We start from the raw sequence: 13,958 nt of genomic DNA on the forward strand, positions 1-13,958 counted from the left end.
AAATATATGGATTAATTGTTTTACATGGATGTAAGTTGTCTGTTCTTTATATAAATGTTGTAAATGAAAGGTAGATATTATGTAGTGTAATAGAGCAGGCAACGTAGAATTAAGAGCTTAGTGCATGTGTAGAATAGACATAATATATTAATGTATGTATTTGCCGGGGAAACTTAGCTTGATGGAATCAGGGTAGGCGGCTAGGTATATCTAGTGAGGTCAGAGCGAAGTACGCCAGTTCGTCTTTGCCCTGAGAATAATTGACAAAACATACATCCCCTGTGCTGTACTTCCAACGGTACGATAGAACTTAGCCCCACTGAGGGATACAACAATCTTTGAAAACAGATCGTCATAGTTTAACAACACCAAAATAACTGTACATTGAATTGCTGTGAACAGAATCTGTGTCAGACACGTGGACAGCCAGCTGGTCATGTGACCGGAAATTCAAGATGGCTGACTGAAAGCTTGACTTTTGGGTGGTGAATTGTGGGTAAGAATCTTTGCTGACCAAAACGTTAACTTCTCCCAATTTGGGCTGCTTCGGGTGGTAACGTGTGATCCTGTGGATGAAATCCTTGCCTCCACGAGTTCCGGGGAACTTTCTGGTGAATGTGATGTGTGAGTATAGAAAGTACCGTCCTGCTGATGGAATGATGAGGCGATGATTGAGGTAGCGAATTCTGGATAGGTAGGCGGTTCCGTATTTGTCCTGGTCGATCCATGACAGCCTGCCTTCTGAAATTATAGACAGTATTTTGTAGAAACAGGTTTTTAAGATTCGAATGCATTTTTGAGAACGTAACTATGTGAGTGTAAATGGTGCGTCCGCTTGAAGTATGAGTGAGTGATTAAATTTGGTTTGACGAATATTTGAAGAGAATTCCCTTATTATATATCACGGCGTGTCAGGTTCTTCTGTTGTGAAAACCCAAAGTGGTTCAAGTCTTGAAGATTTGCAACTCCCTAAAAGGGTACAATGTGTGAAGTCCGTCGTAATATTGCAGGAATATTGCTGACTTGAAAGCGGCGAAAAACTCAACTCATTCACTCATTACAAACCAAGAGGAATAATCACAGCAAAACGGAAACCGGACCCATGAACATAGGTTGTTGGTGTTCAAAGATATTCGGTTCACATACTGACACTACTAAACGCTTGCATAATCCACATTGGAATTACTCTTGTGCACGTGACAGCCTCTATGCAGATGAGTACGTTTCCCCTTATTATTGGTCTTTAAATCAAAATGTACTTGCCCTCCACGACAGATTATCGTCACCAAAACCTACATGTGTCGTCACAAGGTTGCAGATAAATATGGGCAACATAACTACTCATCTCGTGGTCTGACAAAGTTGATATGTTCCCGAGTGGAGCAGTGTTATTTGACAACATTAACAAACTATTCTATTTATTATATTTTGATCGTTGTTTATAAATGATCGAGACATCGAGTAAGTCTGCATTTTATTACACATTTTAATTTTATTTTATTATTTTTAGTTCCAGGCAAAAGTTATATTCTACTCAGTGAAATAACATGTTATTCTACTAAGTGGAAATACCATTTTTATTTTCACCAATATTTACAGTATTTCACCCTTAAGAATATAATAAACCGCAATATTACGCTTGTTAAATAAGATATGAGAATCTAACGACTTAGGGCTTCATCCCGAGGACTGAACAATGGCTGAACTATGGAACCGCAGCACGACAATTCCTGGTAATATAATATAGTAAAAAACTGTTGAGGGGACCTAATTAAATATTTCGAGTTATCAAAAATTCGACACAACCGCACAATTTTGAATATTTTAGGAATACGCAGCGACCTAGCTTATATTTCGAGACTACCGTGGGTTGGACACGTCAAAATTCGACAGAACAGAGTTTGACTGTACAATGAAAGGTCAACACTAGAATACATATAATCTGGTTTGCTGCCGAAACAGATTCTATAGGAGGTAAAAGGAAAATAGTGATGACAATGCACAACGGAAAATCTGTGATGACATCAGGTCAGCATATCCTGCTCTAGTGGTAGCACCCGCAACTCTATAAATATACTCTAACGTTACGCCAATGTTGAGGTAGTCTCCGATTTGTAAACGTTTGACATGAGACAGCTGAAGTATTATATTCTCACAAAAGACGGAACTTCACCAGAGATCTTTTACATAAGCTTCTTCAAGTGCAGTTTGGGAAGGTAAGAGGAGGTCGAGTTATCAGAGCATGCACACACAAGCTTCAGCTGAGCACTGTCACTTTTCGAATGAATGAAATAGGGTTTTGTAAACTTAGACGGCTGTAGATCTTTTATGTCTCATTCGTAATGGTCACACACGTTATTGTGTAACTGAACGAATGTTTAAACAGACAGAAGTGATCACGTTCTACATCATGGTCGACGACCTGAACTCCACATCTGTTTGCGGGTCGCGTCACGGGTGAGACAATGCTAGTGATAGAGGAAAGGAGCCGGACATGCGTGTAAAAACGTTTCAGAGGTTGTGTGTTTGTAGAGGTAGGGAGACCTAAGTACATGTATATCCGTCTGTAAGAAAAGGCTTTTGAGTGCACGTCAGTACAAGCAGGGGTCCGTTTCGCAAAGCGATCGTAGCGCTACGACTGTCATAAGTCTGTGCGCAGTACGATCTTTTAGCGCTGCTATCGATTTGTGAAATGGGACCCAGGTTGATAACACATGCTTATGATATCGTCGGAAACGTCCTAATGAGATTTAGTACGATTATGTGAATGCTTTCGACGCTTTTACGGGTGAAATAATAACCGCCAAGCGAGTGGTTCGCTGTGATAACCACCTCGAGGGAACCGAGAGGAGGTTATCGAAGAGAATCACGAGCTTAAAGTTGTTATTTCGCATATACCACAAAAGCAAAAACATTATTATTCCAGTTGAATTATTATTAACTGCAATGTGCAGATATTATAATAAAAAAATATAAAATTGAATGTTTCTGAATTTATTTATTGAAGATATTTCCAATAAAAACATTGAGGTAGAGGCATCGGATTGTCAACCCTGATCTTCCAAGGGAAAAGTTCTTCTCGAGGTGTGATGCCGGGGAAGAAGGTGAGGCGAAGCCTTGTTCCCGGTATCGCACCGAGAGTTGGTCAGATAACCGCCCAAGGGGGTTATTTGGTAACCGACCTCTGGGGAAGGTTGGTATCTGATAACCAACCCCTTGAGTGGTGTTTCACAAACAATAAAACCCAGATATTGACCCGATAATCAACCCACGTGGTATATATGTAAAGACCCGTCTTATTCCTGCTTGTAGACAGACACGTAGACATGCTTACGTAGACTGACTGACTGAGTTTAGTTTTACACCGCTTTTAGCAATATTCCAGCAACATCACGGCGGGGGACACCTGAAATGGGCTTCACACATTGTACCCATGTTGGGATTCGAACCCGGGTCTTCGGCGTGACGAGCCAACGCTTTAACCACTAGGCTACCCCACCGCCCCTGCTTACGTAGACATGCTCGTTACCGTTTATCTTCCGTCGCAAGTACGACGTAAAACCCAATTTCACCTCACTTATCTTCCGTCGCGTCCGTGTGTTCCTGTATGTCGTTAGAGAGATAGGTACGTTCTCTTATTAAAGTCCTGATGCGTGGACGGAAGAGTTAGACGTGTACACCTATACATGCATGGCAGGGACCTGTGTGTGAACGGAGAGTTAGACGTGTTCACGCATGCCAGTGAACATGTATATGGACGGAGGGTTCTACATGTTCACGTGTTCACACATGCCAGTGAACATGTCTATGGGCGGAGGGTTAGACATGTTCACGTGTTCATTGCGAAATGAGATGTGAATACACAATTAAACGATACTGGCACAAGGACTTGGCATACAGACAGCGGGAAGACAGTGTCCATCACAAGGTTCATGATTGCTCAAATGTTTGAAGAAAGGAGAATCACGTGATTTGGTTTAACGCCGCACTCAGCAATATTCCAGTTATATGGCGGCCGTCTGTAAATAATCGAGTCTGGACCAGACAATCCAGTGATCAACAGCATGAACGTCGATCTACGCAAATGAGATAGATGGCATGTGTCAACCGAGCCAGCGAACCTGGCCACCCGATCCCGTTAGTCGCATCTTACGACAAGCATGGGTTACTGAAGACCAACTCTAACCCGGATCTTCACGGTAGCACCACGTGAAGTGTCATACTTACTAAGTAAACTGTTTGGGTCCAAGTACAGGTGAGCTCCAGTAACATTCTCTCGTAACTTCATTAAGGATGATGGAATAGGCTGACCGGAATATGCTGGAAAGAAAACAGTATTTAAAATTGTAAGGTTGATATAAACTGAAGAGGACATTTTTGTGGTGCCATCAAACACAGGTACTGTTGATAATTGACCAGCATGGTAACTCTATGGTCGATCAAACCTCACAACAACAAAACGATAGAGCTCTTTCTGTTACTATTAGGAATCTTGCAAGACCAGACATCATGGTCTCTCTTAAAACGTATTTCTAGTGTACACGATTCCGGTCATATCATGAGTTATTTTCAAATACTGAAGGTATCAGGTGCAATCGTTTAAGAAACCATTTCACGTTATAATGCAGCATTATGATATACAAACGCTGGAAATTAACCAGTTCTTTAAAATGAATATAAGGGTGAAAGAAATATGAACAGTATGATATATAGTCACGTATTAAGTCAGCATACCATTGTCTTCACTCCAAGCTTGTTGGTCAGCTATTATCTGAAAGATGAAGAAAGAGGTCTACAGCAACAAAACTCAGTGCAGGGATATATCGAGATTGTTTAAGGTGCAACAGTTCAGTGGTAGAGTTGTGTCGCCTGAGCAGGTATGTTCCGTTGATAGTGACTTCATATCTAATATTCACCCCAATCAATGGTCTATATATAATACTGCTACCTCATTATGGTGAGACAAGGTTATTGTACTGACTGACTGAGTATGGTTTTACGGCGTGACGAGCGAACGCTTTAACCACTAGGCTACCCCCACCGCCCCAGGGTATTGTAACAAACATAATTATCAAAGTGGGCTGTAAAATCAAATTGCCTCCTAATTTAACGAATCAATATTTGCACATGATCTTAGTTCGATCAGGTGGATAATATATACTCAAAATAAATTTAAAATATTGATACACCCCACCCCACTCACCACATTCAGGTCATATATTCAATCCAAAAATGTATTGATATTATACCATCAGAATATGATCTGACAAATGGCGACATGGCTAATTGTTCAACAAAATTGATCGAAGTCTGTGTGTAGTGTCTGTGTGAGATATCACATCCTGGAGACTATTAATTCCCACGAACTGAAGGAAATACCAAAGACGGTTGTGTATTGTTAGACAGGGGGACCCCACGCATGAAATGCCATTATATGTCCGTGTGTAGAGCCTTAAGCGTCAGATCGTATAGCAGCTCCAGGTCAAAACATTGATTACACAACAGTCTCTTTTCCTGTTGACTGGGTTCCTTCCTATTGCGCAACTGAGTACAATAACCAATCCAGAATTTTGAGACCAATTCATTTAACTGGATACATAAATAATCAGTATTATTTGATATAACATCTAAGCACTTGTATATTGCAACACTACGCTCCTTCTAATCCTTGCAAACACGTCGTGCTGCGTGCTCTGTCGTACAGCGAGCACTGACAAACAGAAACCTGGAAATCGTGGAAATCTCAAAACGAGGTTCTGCCGCTAGAAACGTTTGGCGGTCTGGTACGGACTTGATAAAATATCAATCACATTGTGCGTTACAAAAAACACATAACAGGTGTAACCAGTGAGCCAGATGCATTGTGAATCATTTTACGACCTCATCAAACAGGGCAGTCAGGGCGTCTTTAGTTCAGGTTATGCTGCCTACACCTCGCCATAAAATAAAGAAAAACGATGTTATTAAAGTTTAAAATTAAAACTCATATGTAAATACCACTTTTTTATGAAACAAGGAAGTGGAATTCAGTGTAACCATTGTGGTGTGTGATGTCTATTTTCACATTCACACGAGATAATTGGGATCGGATGAAAAGTAGGTCATTTTCTGAATAGGTTAATGAGACTGATGTTTCGGTTTGAGTGTACGACAATGTATTGAGTGACTGATTGATGGAGCTCTATGGCGATGGTGACGTCTTTTCTTCATCACGTGTAAATGTGATACTCGCGGCATGTCACCTACTTTGTGTGGTGTGGCGTCTACCTTCTAGGACGTCTATATATATTAGGGTGGTTGGGAAGCCAAAGGGTTACCGCACGTCACGCTGAGACCCGGAATCGATTCCCAACATGTGTACGATGTTTAAAGCCCATTTCTTGGGTCCCCTGGTGTGACATAGCTGGGATATGACTAAAAGCCGCGTAAAGAATAGTGAGTGACCGAATGAGTGAGTGTGGTTTTAGCAATATTCCAGCAATATCACGGCGGGGGACTCCAGAAATGTGCTTCACACATTGTACCCATGAGGGGAATCGAACCCGGATCTTCAGCGTAACGAGCGGACGCTTTAACCACTAGGCTACCCCACTGCCCTTGCTTACGTAGACATGCTCGTTACCGTTTATCTTCCGTCGCGTCGGTGTGTTTCTGTACGTTCTCTTATTAATGTCCTGATGCGTGGACGGAAGAGTTAGACGTGTACACCTATACATGCATGGCAGGGACCTGTGTGTGAACGGAGAGTTAGACGTGCTCACGCATGCCAGTGAACATGTATATGGACGGAGGAATAGAACAGCCAATAAATGCATTTGGACACGGGGATTCCCCACATCGCGGATTTACTTACAGAGAATGATGTTTTCATTTCAGCGTTGTTTAGATCGAAAACTGATATGGGTAATAAAAACCAAAACCGACTCGAGACGGTGAATGACGGATTATCTTTCCCTCGTTATATTGATTATGTCATTCCATCGCCAAGACTCGAGAATTACGTAACTGATCTGTCATTTCCCACCACTCGTTATAATCCAAATACGTAACACGGCAAGTATGTATAACGCTGTTTAGAAAAAGGTAACAGGATGCTGATGTAAACGCAAGGATATAACATGATACGACATTGATATAAATATTGTACTACTGTAACAGTTCATCGACATGATCAAAACACGACAGAAGATCAATTAAAACACCTAATTCGTCACCCAAAGACACGGAAAATGTAATTGTCTATAGAACAACACAAGAAACACACAAGAAACGTGACGTCATGCTCTGTTAGCGTAGCATAGAAAACCATGCAAGCAGTAACATTCAGACAAACGGTGTAATCGACAACATTACGTACCTGTCTAAACACTGAGGATACCATACCGTCTTTCAGACAACAAACAGTATGTTCCGGTGTCCTAACCAAGTCATAGAGAGTCTCCGATGACTGGATCCTGCGTCCGATGTGGTCACAGACAGTGCAAACTGCCCCACTGTCAATGTATTTATTGGGAGACGGAATGGTCAACACCTCGAAAACTGAATCCAATCTTCACAACGAATACAACGAGCAAAGCTAAGCTGCATGTAAGAGATGTTGCTACAGCCGTATACAAACAACGTCGCCAACGTTGTGAGCTGTCGTGTTTTGGTTTCCTGGGTAGAAAACTCTGCTCCGCGTCTGCCATACTGTGATAACGAAAATACCCAACTATGACATTCGGGTAGTTAAAGCGTGTGTACTCGATCTATGTACCCGACTCGTGCTTTGATATCATATCAGCTACTTCCTGGTTGAAGGTTGCAGTGTTATTGGCTGTTGTGAACAAAGGGTTGAGCAAATTGTGACTCGTCATTTGAACGCCTCAGTATATGTTGACAATGAACAACCGTCGCCGTACATGAAACATTAAGATCGTTCCTGGTTTAATATTACGTCATGTTATCTCTCAAATAATCTCTCATTTTTCTCAGTTAAGCGTTTGTCTGTTGCTTAACGCCTTACTCAGCAATTTTCAAGCTATATGGCGGCGGCCTGTAAATAGCCGTGTCTGGACCAGACAATCCAGTGTTTGATAACGTCAGCTTCGATCTACTCAGTATACGATTACGTGTAAACCAAGTCAGCGTGGCTGATCACCCGATCCCGTTAGTCGCAATGCTTGGTGCAAGGGGCAGGGTAACCAAGGTGATCAGACACTGTGAATATAGAGTTAGTCATAACATCAACCCCTGTTCCACATTATTTACAGATCGCCTGATATAGCTAGAATATTATTATTTGCGGCGTAAAACAAAAACTCTATACTGTACGAGAACACAAGTCAACTGACGGCACTGTCCACACAAATATCACATCAAATACTGAAGGTACATAAACTGACATACAAATGATAGCACACAGTTGGTGTTTTGGGATCATTTTACAAAATCCACCAACCGTCGTAAATTCCCATCCCATTTGCAGTATGTATACAGTATGTACACCTTGTGAGTCACAATCAAAAGACTTTTTCAAAATATTCACTTTTGTGGGGAAAATACTCCCAACACCACGTATGTAATTCTTGTGTATGTCAGTGTATATTAGGTCTAGCGTAACGGGTATATTGACCACTCAAGGCTCAACGTGAGCACATTGCGTCACTTTTTCAACACGGATCCGCCAGATCTTTATTTTTTATAGAATGTTTTGAACACCATGAAGTAGGAACGGGGCGATATCCGGAGACCACGTTATCGTGTCGGTTTGATTGTATGTAATAACATGGTTCAAGCAAATAAAAATTTCATGTTGAACCGGACAAATAACGAGAGTGTTTGATCAACATTTACGAGAATTCTAAAACGCGTAGGGAGATCCCCATGCTTTTTGCTGATGTGTGTATTTTACACTGACGTTATTGATTTGTTTTGGTCGCTGTTGCGAACACGAAATGTGGCGCTATGAACGACGGAGTCACGTGTGCTTCTCGCCAACACAGAGTGAGTGAGTGAGTGAAATTGGGTGCAGTTAGTGTTTCAATCTGTTGACAGTGTGTTCACCTAATGTCCAAAGAGACGCGACACGATGTTCTTAACTAACGGATATGTTGCCATTGATCTCGATTATTGTAGCCAAATGCTGCAACACTACCGTTCCCGAATCAGCCCCTACACTCATACCTCTGACAGTCGATATTACGATATTAAGATTTTACGATATTACAATTTTACGATTTTACGATTTTACGATATTACGATATTAAGATTTTACGATATTACGATTTTACAATATTAAGATATTAAGATATTACAATATTACGATATTAAGATTTTACGATATTAAGATTTTACGATATTACGATATTACGAGCATATCAAATCCCTATCAAACACTGGGGATACTCGATCAGCCTGTCAAAGAGGTTACGTCAAGTCAAAGAGGCTACGTCAAGTCAAAGAGGCTACGTCAAGTCAACGAGGTTACGTAAAGTCAAATAGTTTTCTAGCTCAAAAGGCCTCCGGTCCATATACAAGAGAACGCCATATCACACTGTTACACACAGGAGGATACATGTTCTTTAAACAGTCTTTACGCAGAGATCCACGTTTGATAATACAGGTTGTGTCATCAATACTTTGTGACTATATATATTAGCTAAGTGTTCATTTGACTTAGTGCCATATCTTGGGAGTCCTAATACCTATACTGTTCTAGGCAGCTACAGGGTCTAAAAGGCACAACTGAAGTTATTATCATGTAAATGAGTTACTGAAAAACATGACACCAGCTGTTCGACAAAAGACTAAACATGTTGTACCCTTCAGGTAGCGAATACCGCTCACATTATTTGAACAAACCGTTTTGTTGCCTGATTCCGCAACACTCCTGTACTGCTATGGCAACAGGTAAACAATCGAGACATTTCCTCAATGCAAATTATAATTTATTATACTTTAACATGTCAGCAACACATTTACAATCGCAACGACCTGATTCTACTAAGAGAATGACAAATACATATATAACTTGAAATTAAAGTGTCCGGAGCATGAAGGTCCGTCACATTTAGAAGCCCTCAAACTAGAACTGTGACATAATGGTGGGTAGCTGTGGAGATGAATATCGTGATATAGTTTCAAAACTTTGGTTGTTACAACATGTACCTATTGTATCATGGTGGCCAGTCATTCACAATCGCAAAAGAGTCGCTGGAAAGAACGAGTTTTCCTATAACGGCACTTTGAACAGTATTCTTGCCGATCAATTTTCATAATATGAAACGTCAGCCGTGGAAAACTATCATAACCAGGTTCTGTTTGGAGTGGCACAATAGTGGTGAAAATTCCGTGAAGGGATCACTGAAAATCAGGGTCTTCCTGACAAGGGTACATGATCGACTCAAAAGGGGTAAAGGCATGTGAAGGGTCATCACCGAGGCCAATAGTGGTTTTAGATACACGATCGGCACATCCGTGACAGCTGATCAAAGGAGCCCGTAATAGTAAGTAGTGGAACCACTACTGCACAACTAAGGGTATCTCTGTGCGCTGCTTGGTATCATGAGTCTAAGATTATCTCACAGTACAACATAGCCGGCAAGCACAGTGTCCTTGTGGAATTCCCGTATTTATACTTTGGTCACGTGTCGAGTAAAGTCATCTACTCCGTGAACATCGCTCACTGACGTCCTTTTACCTTTGGAATGACACGTCCCGTTCATTAAATATGAAATGTGGGAGCTATCCTTATAAGTTGTGTAACTGGACACAGTTAAGACTGACTGACTGACTGAGGTTGGTTACGCCTCTTTTAGCAAAATTCCAGCAACATCAGGGCGGGGGACACCAGAAATGGGCTTCACACATTGTGCCCATGTGAGGATTCGAACCCGGGTCTTCGGCGTGACGAGCCAACGCTTTAACCATTAGGCTACCCCACCGCCCACACAGTTAAGAACTGATATCACAACATGAGGATTCCGAAATAATTAGCAAGAGGGAATTTGTATATCAAGGAAGAGTTTGATAAGTTAACAAATAGTTCATCATTCTTTTTCAATTTCAAATTTGCCGCCAAGAAACTGTTGGTGAACTGCTCATCTTTGTCCTTCAGTGTAGTCTTGCCCATGAGGAGGAGGTGGTTGTCTGTGTCCATCCGGTCAGGGTTGTACTTCTGGACACTGTGGATGATGTTGGGGTCGTCGTTTGTATCGGCGTCGCTTCGTATTGTCAGGAAGGAGTAGATGTAGTACATGCCGTCACGGGGCACGTGTAGGCGCCCGTTGCTATAGGTAACGTCCCCTGACATATGTGCCGCACCATACCCAGAGGAAGAGTCCCACTGAAGATGTTGATCTGATGGGAAGAAAATAGACTAATATTCCGGTCACGTTGAGTCAGATGGATGAGTGGTTGTGGCTGGATTAATGGATGAGCGAATGGGTGAGTGGATTACTGAGTTATTGGGAGGAAAAGTGGGGGGATTAGTAAGTGGGTGAGTTGATGTGTGAGTGGGTGTGTAATTGAGTTGGTGGGTAAATCGGTGGGTGACTGGATTAGTGACTCGGTTGGTGAGTGGCCGAATCAGTGAGCTGGTGGACGGGTAAGTGATTGGGTGAGTCGGTGGGTGGATGAGTGGTTGAGTCAGTGGATGGCTGAGTTAGTGATTTGGTGGGTTGGGAGAGTGAGCAAGTGGATCAATAGGTGAGAAGAAGGTGAAAGTTGATGAGTCAGTGGGTGCGTGGATTTAAGGGTGAGTTTTGATCGAGTGGATCGATAAGTGGGTGTGTACACAACCATGACTATGTAGTATAATACAGTGAAACTGACTGCGACTATGGGACTATGGGACATTCTTGATATTTGAACATGTGGTCTCACCAGAGGCAAGTGAGTTTGTTCACACTTGCCTCCGTTCACCCAGTAGAAGATGGGTACCCGGTGGGAGAAGCTATGTGACTATTTACCTTCTAGCGCCTCACGAGAAGTTCGGGTTATCCTGGTAATACTCTGATTGTGTGCTAGCGCTTTGAGCGTGGTCCTTGTGCGTGGAGAAGGCTCATTATACATTCACTATTGTGATTATTATTACTCTACTTCCTGGTAACGATACTGAGATCATGTGTCAGTTCAAAGAAATCCCTGTGTGGTGTATAGGGAGGTCCTTAACAACCCCATGTGTCCTAGTGTGCTGCGACTTCCTGGTACAGGTGAACAGGACCTCTGATAGAGATCACGGGGTGCTATTTGTATAGACCTTATCAACAAACGTACACTGTGCGTATACGAGACATGTCATGAGAAATGGATGGTCACAAAGCAGGGGACTTAAACAAAACCTGATCCGCAAGGTATTTAAAAGCATGACGCTTGCACACTATGCTGTACATTACGATGTAGACGACAGTTGCTTCATTGTATACCACAGCGTGTACACATTTAACAACAATTTTTTTTTTAAAAGCAACCATTAACAAGATGGTGAGATGATCCTATGATAACATTAAGTTGTGGTCTTCAGTCGGACACTAAAAGGACCTTTTCGAACAGTAACCACTTTGCTGATATAATATACACTACATGTTCAATAAAGTATTAGTGAATAAGTGTGATTGAGTGATTGAGTGAGTTTGAGTGAGGGAGTGAGTGAGTGAGTGGGTGAGTGGGTGAGCGAGTAAGCTATGCACAGTGTTGTCACATCAAACAAATCAGAGGTAGCAATTTAATCTGTGTCAATGTTAGTGAGTGAGTTTAGATTTACACCGCAATCAGCAATATTCCAGCTATATGGCGGCGGTCTGTAAATAATCGAATCTGGACCAGACAATCCAGTGCTCTACAGCATGAGCATCGATCTGCGCAATTGGGAACCGATGACATGTGTTAACCAAGTCAGCGAGCCTGATCACCCGATCCCGTTAGTCGCCTCTTACGACAATCATGAGTTACTGAAGGTTCATTCTAATCCGGACCTTCACTTATTTGATTAAACAAAGCACACAAACCTGTGACGCTGTTTGTGTCAAGATACTGATGTGCCGCTGGTCTACCCTTGTTGATCTGAAGGCCACCATTTACGTAATGGTAATATTCTCCGACTACCTAGATATACAATACACATGTTTTATCATTATTTGGTCACACTATGTTTCATAAATTTAATGATAAATGAATAAAGTATCATGAAAAAAGCAAATATTATCCCTGACCTTGAAAACAATGCAATTACAGCAATGTGTGTGACAGATTTCAGTATTTATTTCGTCAGATAGGATTTAACAAACACAAACAAACATAAACACTTACAATATTCATATACATCGCGAGACCCATTGTATTCTCCAAACAGCACAGTGACCTTTGACCCAGACTTATGACCTTGACCTGATTCTCCAACGGCGCCCTTTCCAGGTGAGGAGCATGTAGAGAGTCACATGGCACACATACAGAGTCAGCAATATCCGGTCGCTTTTCCACGCCAGAACCAAGCGATACACCAGATTCCTCGTGTCTCATCTTGTAGATAACAAACGCTCCCAAACCTACATTTAACGTCATCGACAAAATCAGCACTGCTAAACACGCCAAAGATGAACACAGATATAGGGATTTCTGTGGGCCTTTTTGCGCTATAAAACTGACTTCTTCATAATGTGTTTGAGGAGTAACTCCCATGTTGTGGGTCTGTGCAAGCAACTCGCGAGCTATAATCCTGTATGGGTGTAAGACACAGCTAAGGTTGACAGTGAACCGCTAGGCGACCTAGTGCGACGCCAAATACTTCCTGGTCTATTAACAATACCAGCGGAGGTAAGGACAGACAGGCGTGCGTGGCTCCTATCTTCATAAAATGCCTATAGGTCCAGATTGGTTTGGTCGCAACAACAACAATAGTCTCACAGTCCCTGAACCACATTATTTTCCCTACTGCAAACCCTTCCTGCAGTGCTAAAGCCCTAAATAAAGAAAGTCTA

The 13,958-nt window shown here is 41.9% G+C and overlaps 2 protein-coding genes across 2 annotated transcripts; both read right to left on the reverse strand.

Moving 5' to 3' along the window:
- Positions 1 to 89: 89 nt before the first annotated feature.
- On the reverse strand, positions 90 to 7,803 carry LOC124282373 (tumor necrosis factor ligand superfamily member 6-like). Its single transcript, XM_046718348.1, has 4 exons — positions 7,358 to 7,803; positions 4,735 to 4,771; positions 4,228 to 4,320; positions 90 to 741 (listed from the first exon to the last, which is right to left on the reverse strand). The coding sequence occupies exons 1-4, from the start codon at positions 7,379 to 7,381 to the stop codon at positions 353 to 355; spliced, it is 543 nt and encodes a 180-aa protein (XP_046574304.1). The 5' UTR covers positions 7,382 to 7,803; the 3' UTR covers positions 90 to 352.
- Positions 7,804 to 9,911: 2,108 nt separating this feature from the next.
- LOC124282370 lies at positions 9,912 to 13,758 on the reverse strand. The gene is made up of 4 exons (XM_046718346.1): positions 13,291 to 13,758; positions 12,990 to 13,086; positions 10,936 to 11,340; positions 9,912 to 10,756 (listed from the first exon to the last, which is right to left on the reverse strand). Exons 1-3 carry the CDS (start codon positions 13,657 to 13,659, stop codon positions 10,949 to 10,951), a joined length of 858 nt encoding a protein of 285 aa, XP_046574302.1. The 5' UTR covers positions 13,660 to 13,758; the 3' UTR covers positions 9,912 to 10,756; positions 10,936 to 10,948.
- Between the last annotated feature and the right edge of the window lie 200 nt (positions 13,759 to 13,958).

The sequence above is a fragment of the Haliotis rubra genome, unplaced genomic scaffold (genome assembly GCF_003918875.1).
Source record: "Haliotis rubra isolate DU_JTF1 unplaced genomic scaffold, ASM391887v1 Scf299, whole genome shotgun sequence".
NCBI classification, from domain to species: Eukaryota; Metazoa; Mollusca; class Gastropoda; order Lepetellida; family Haliotidae; genus Haliotis; species Haliotis rubra.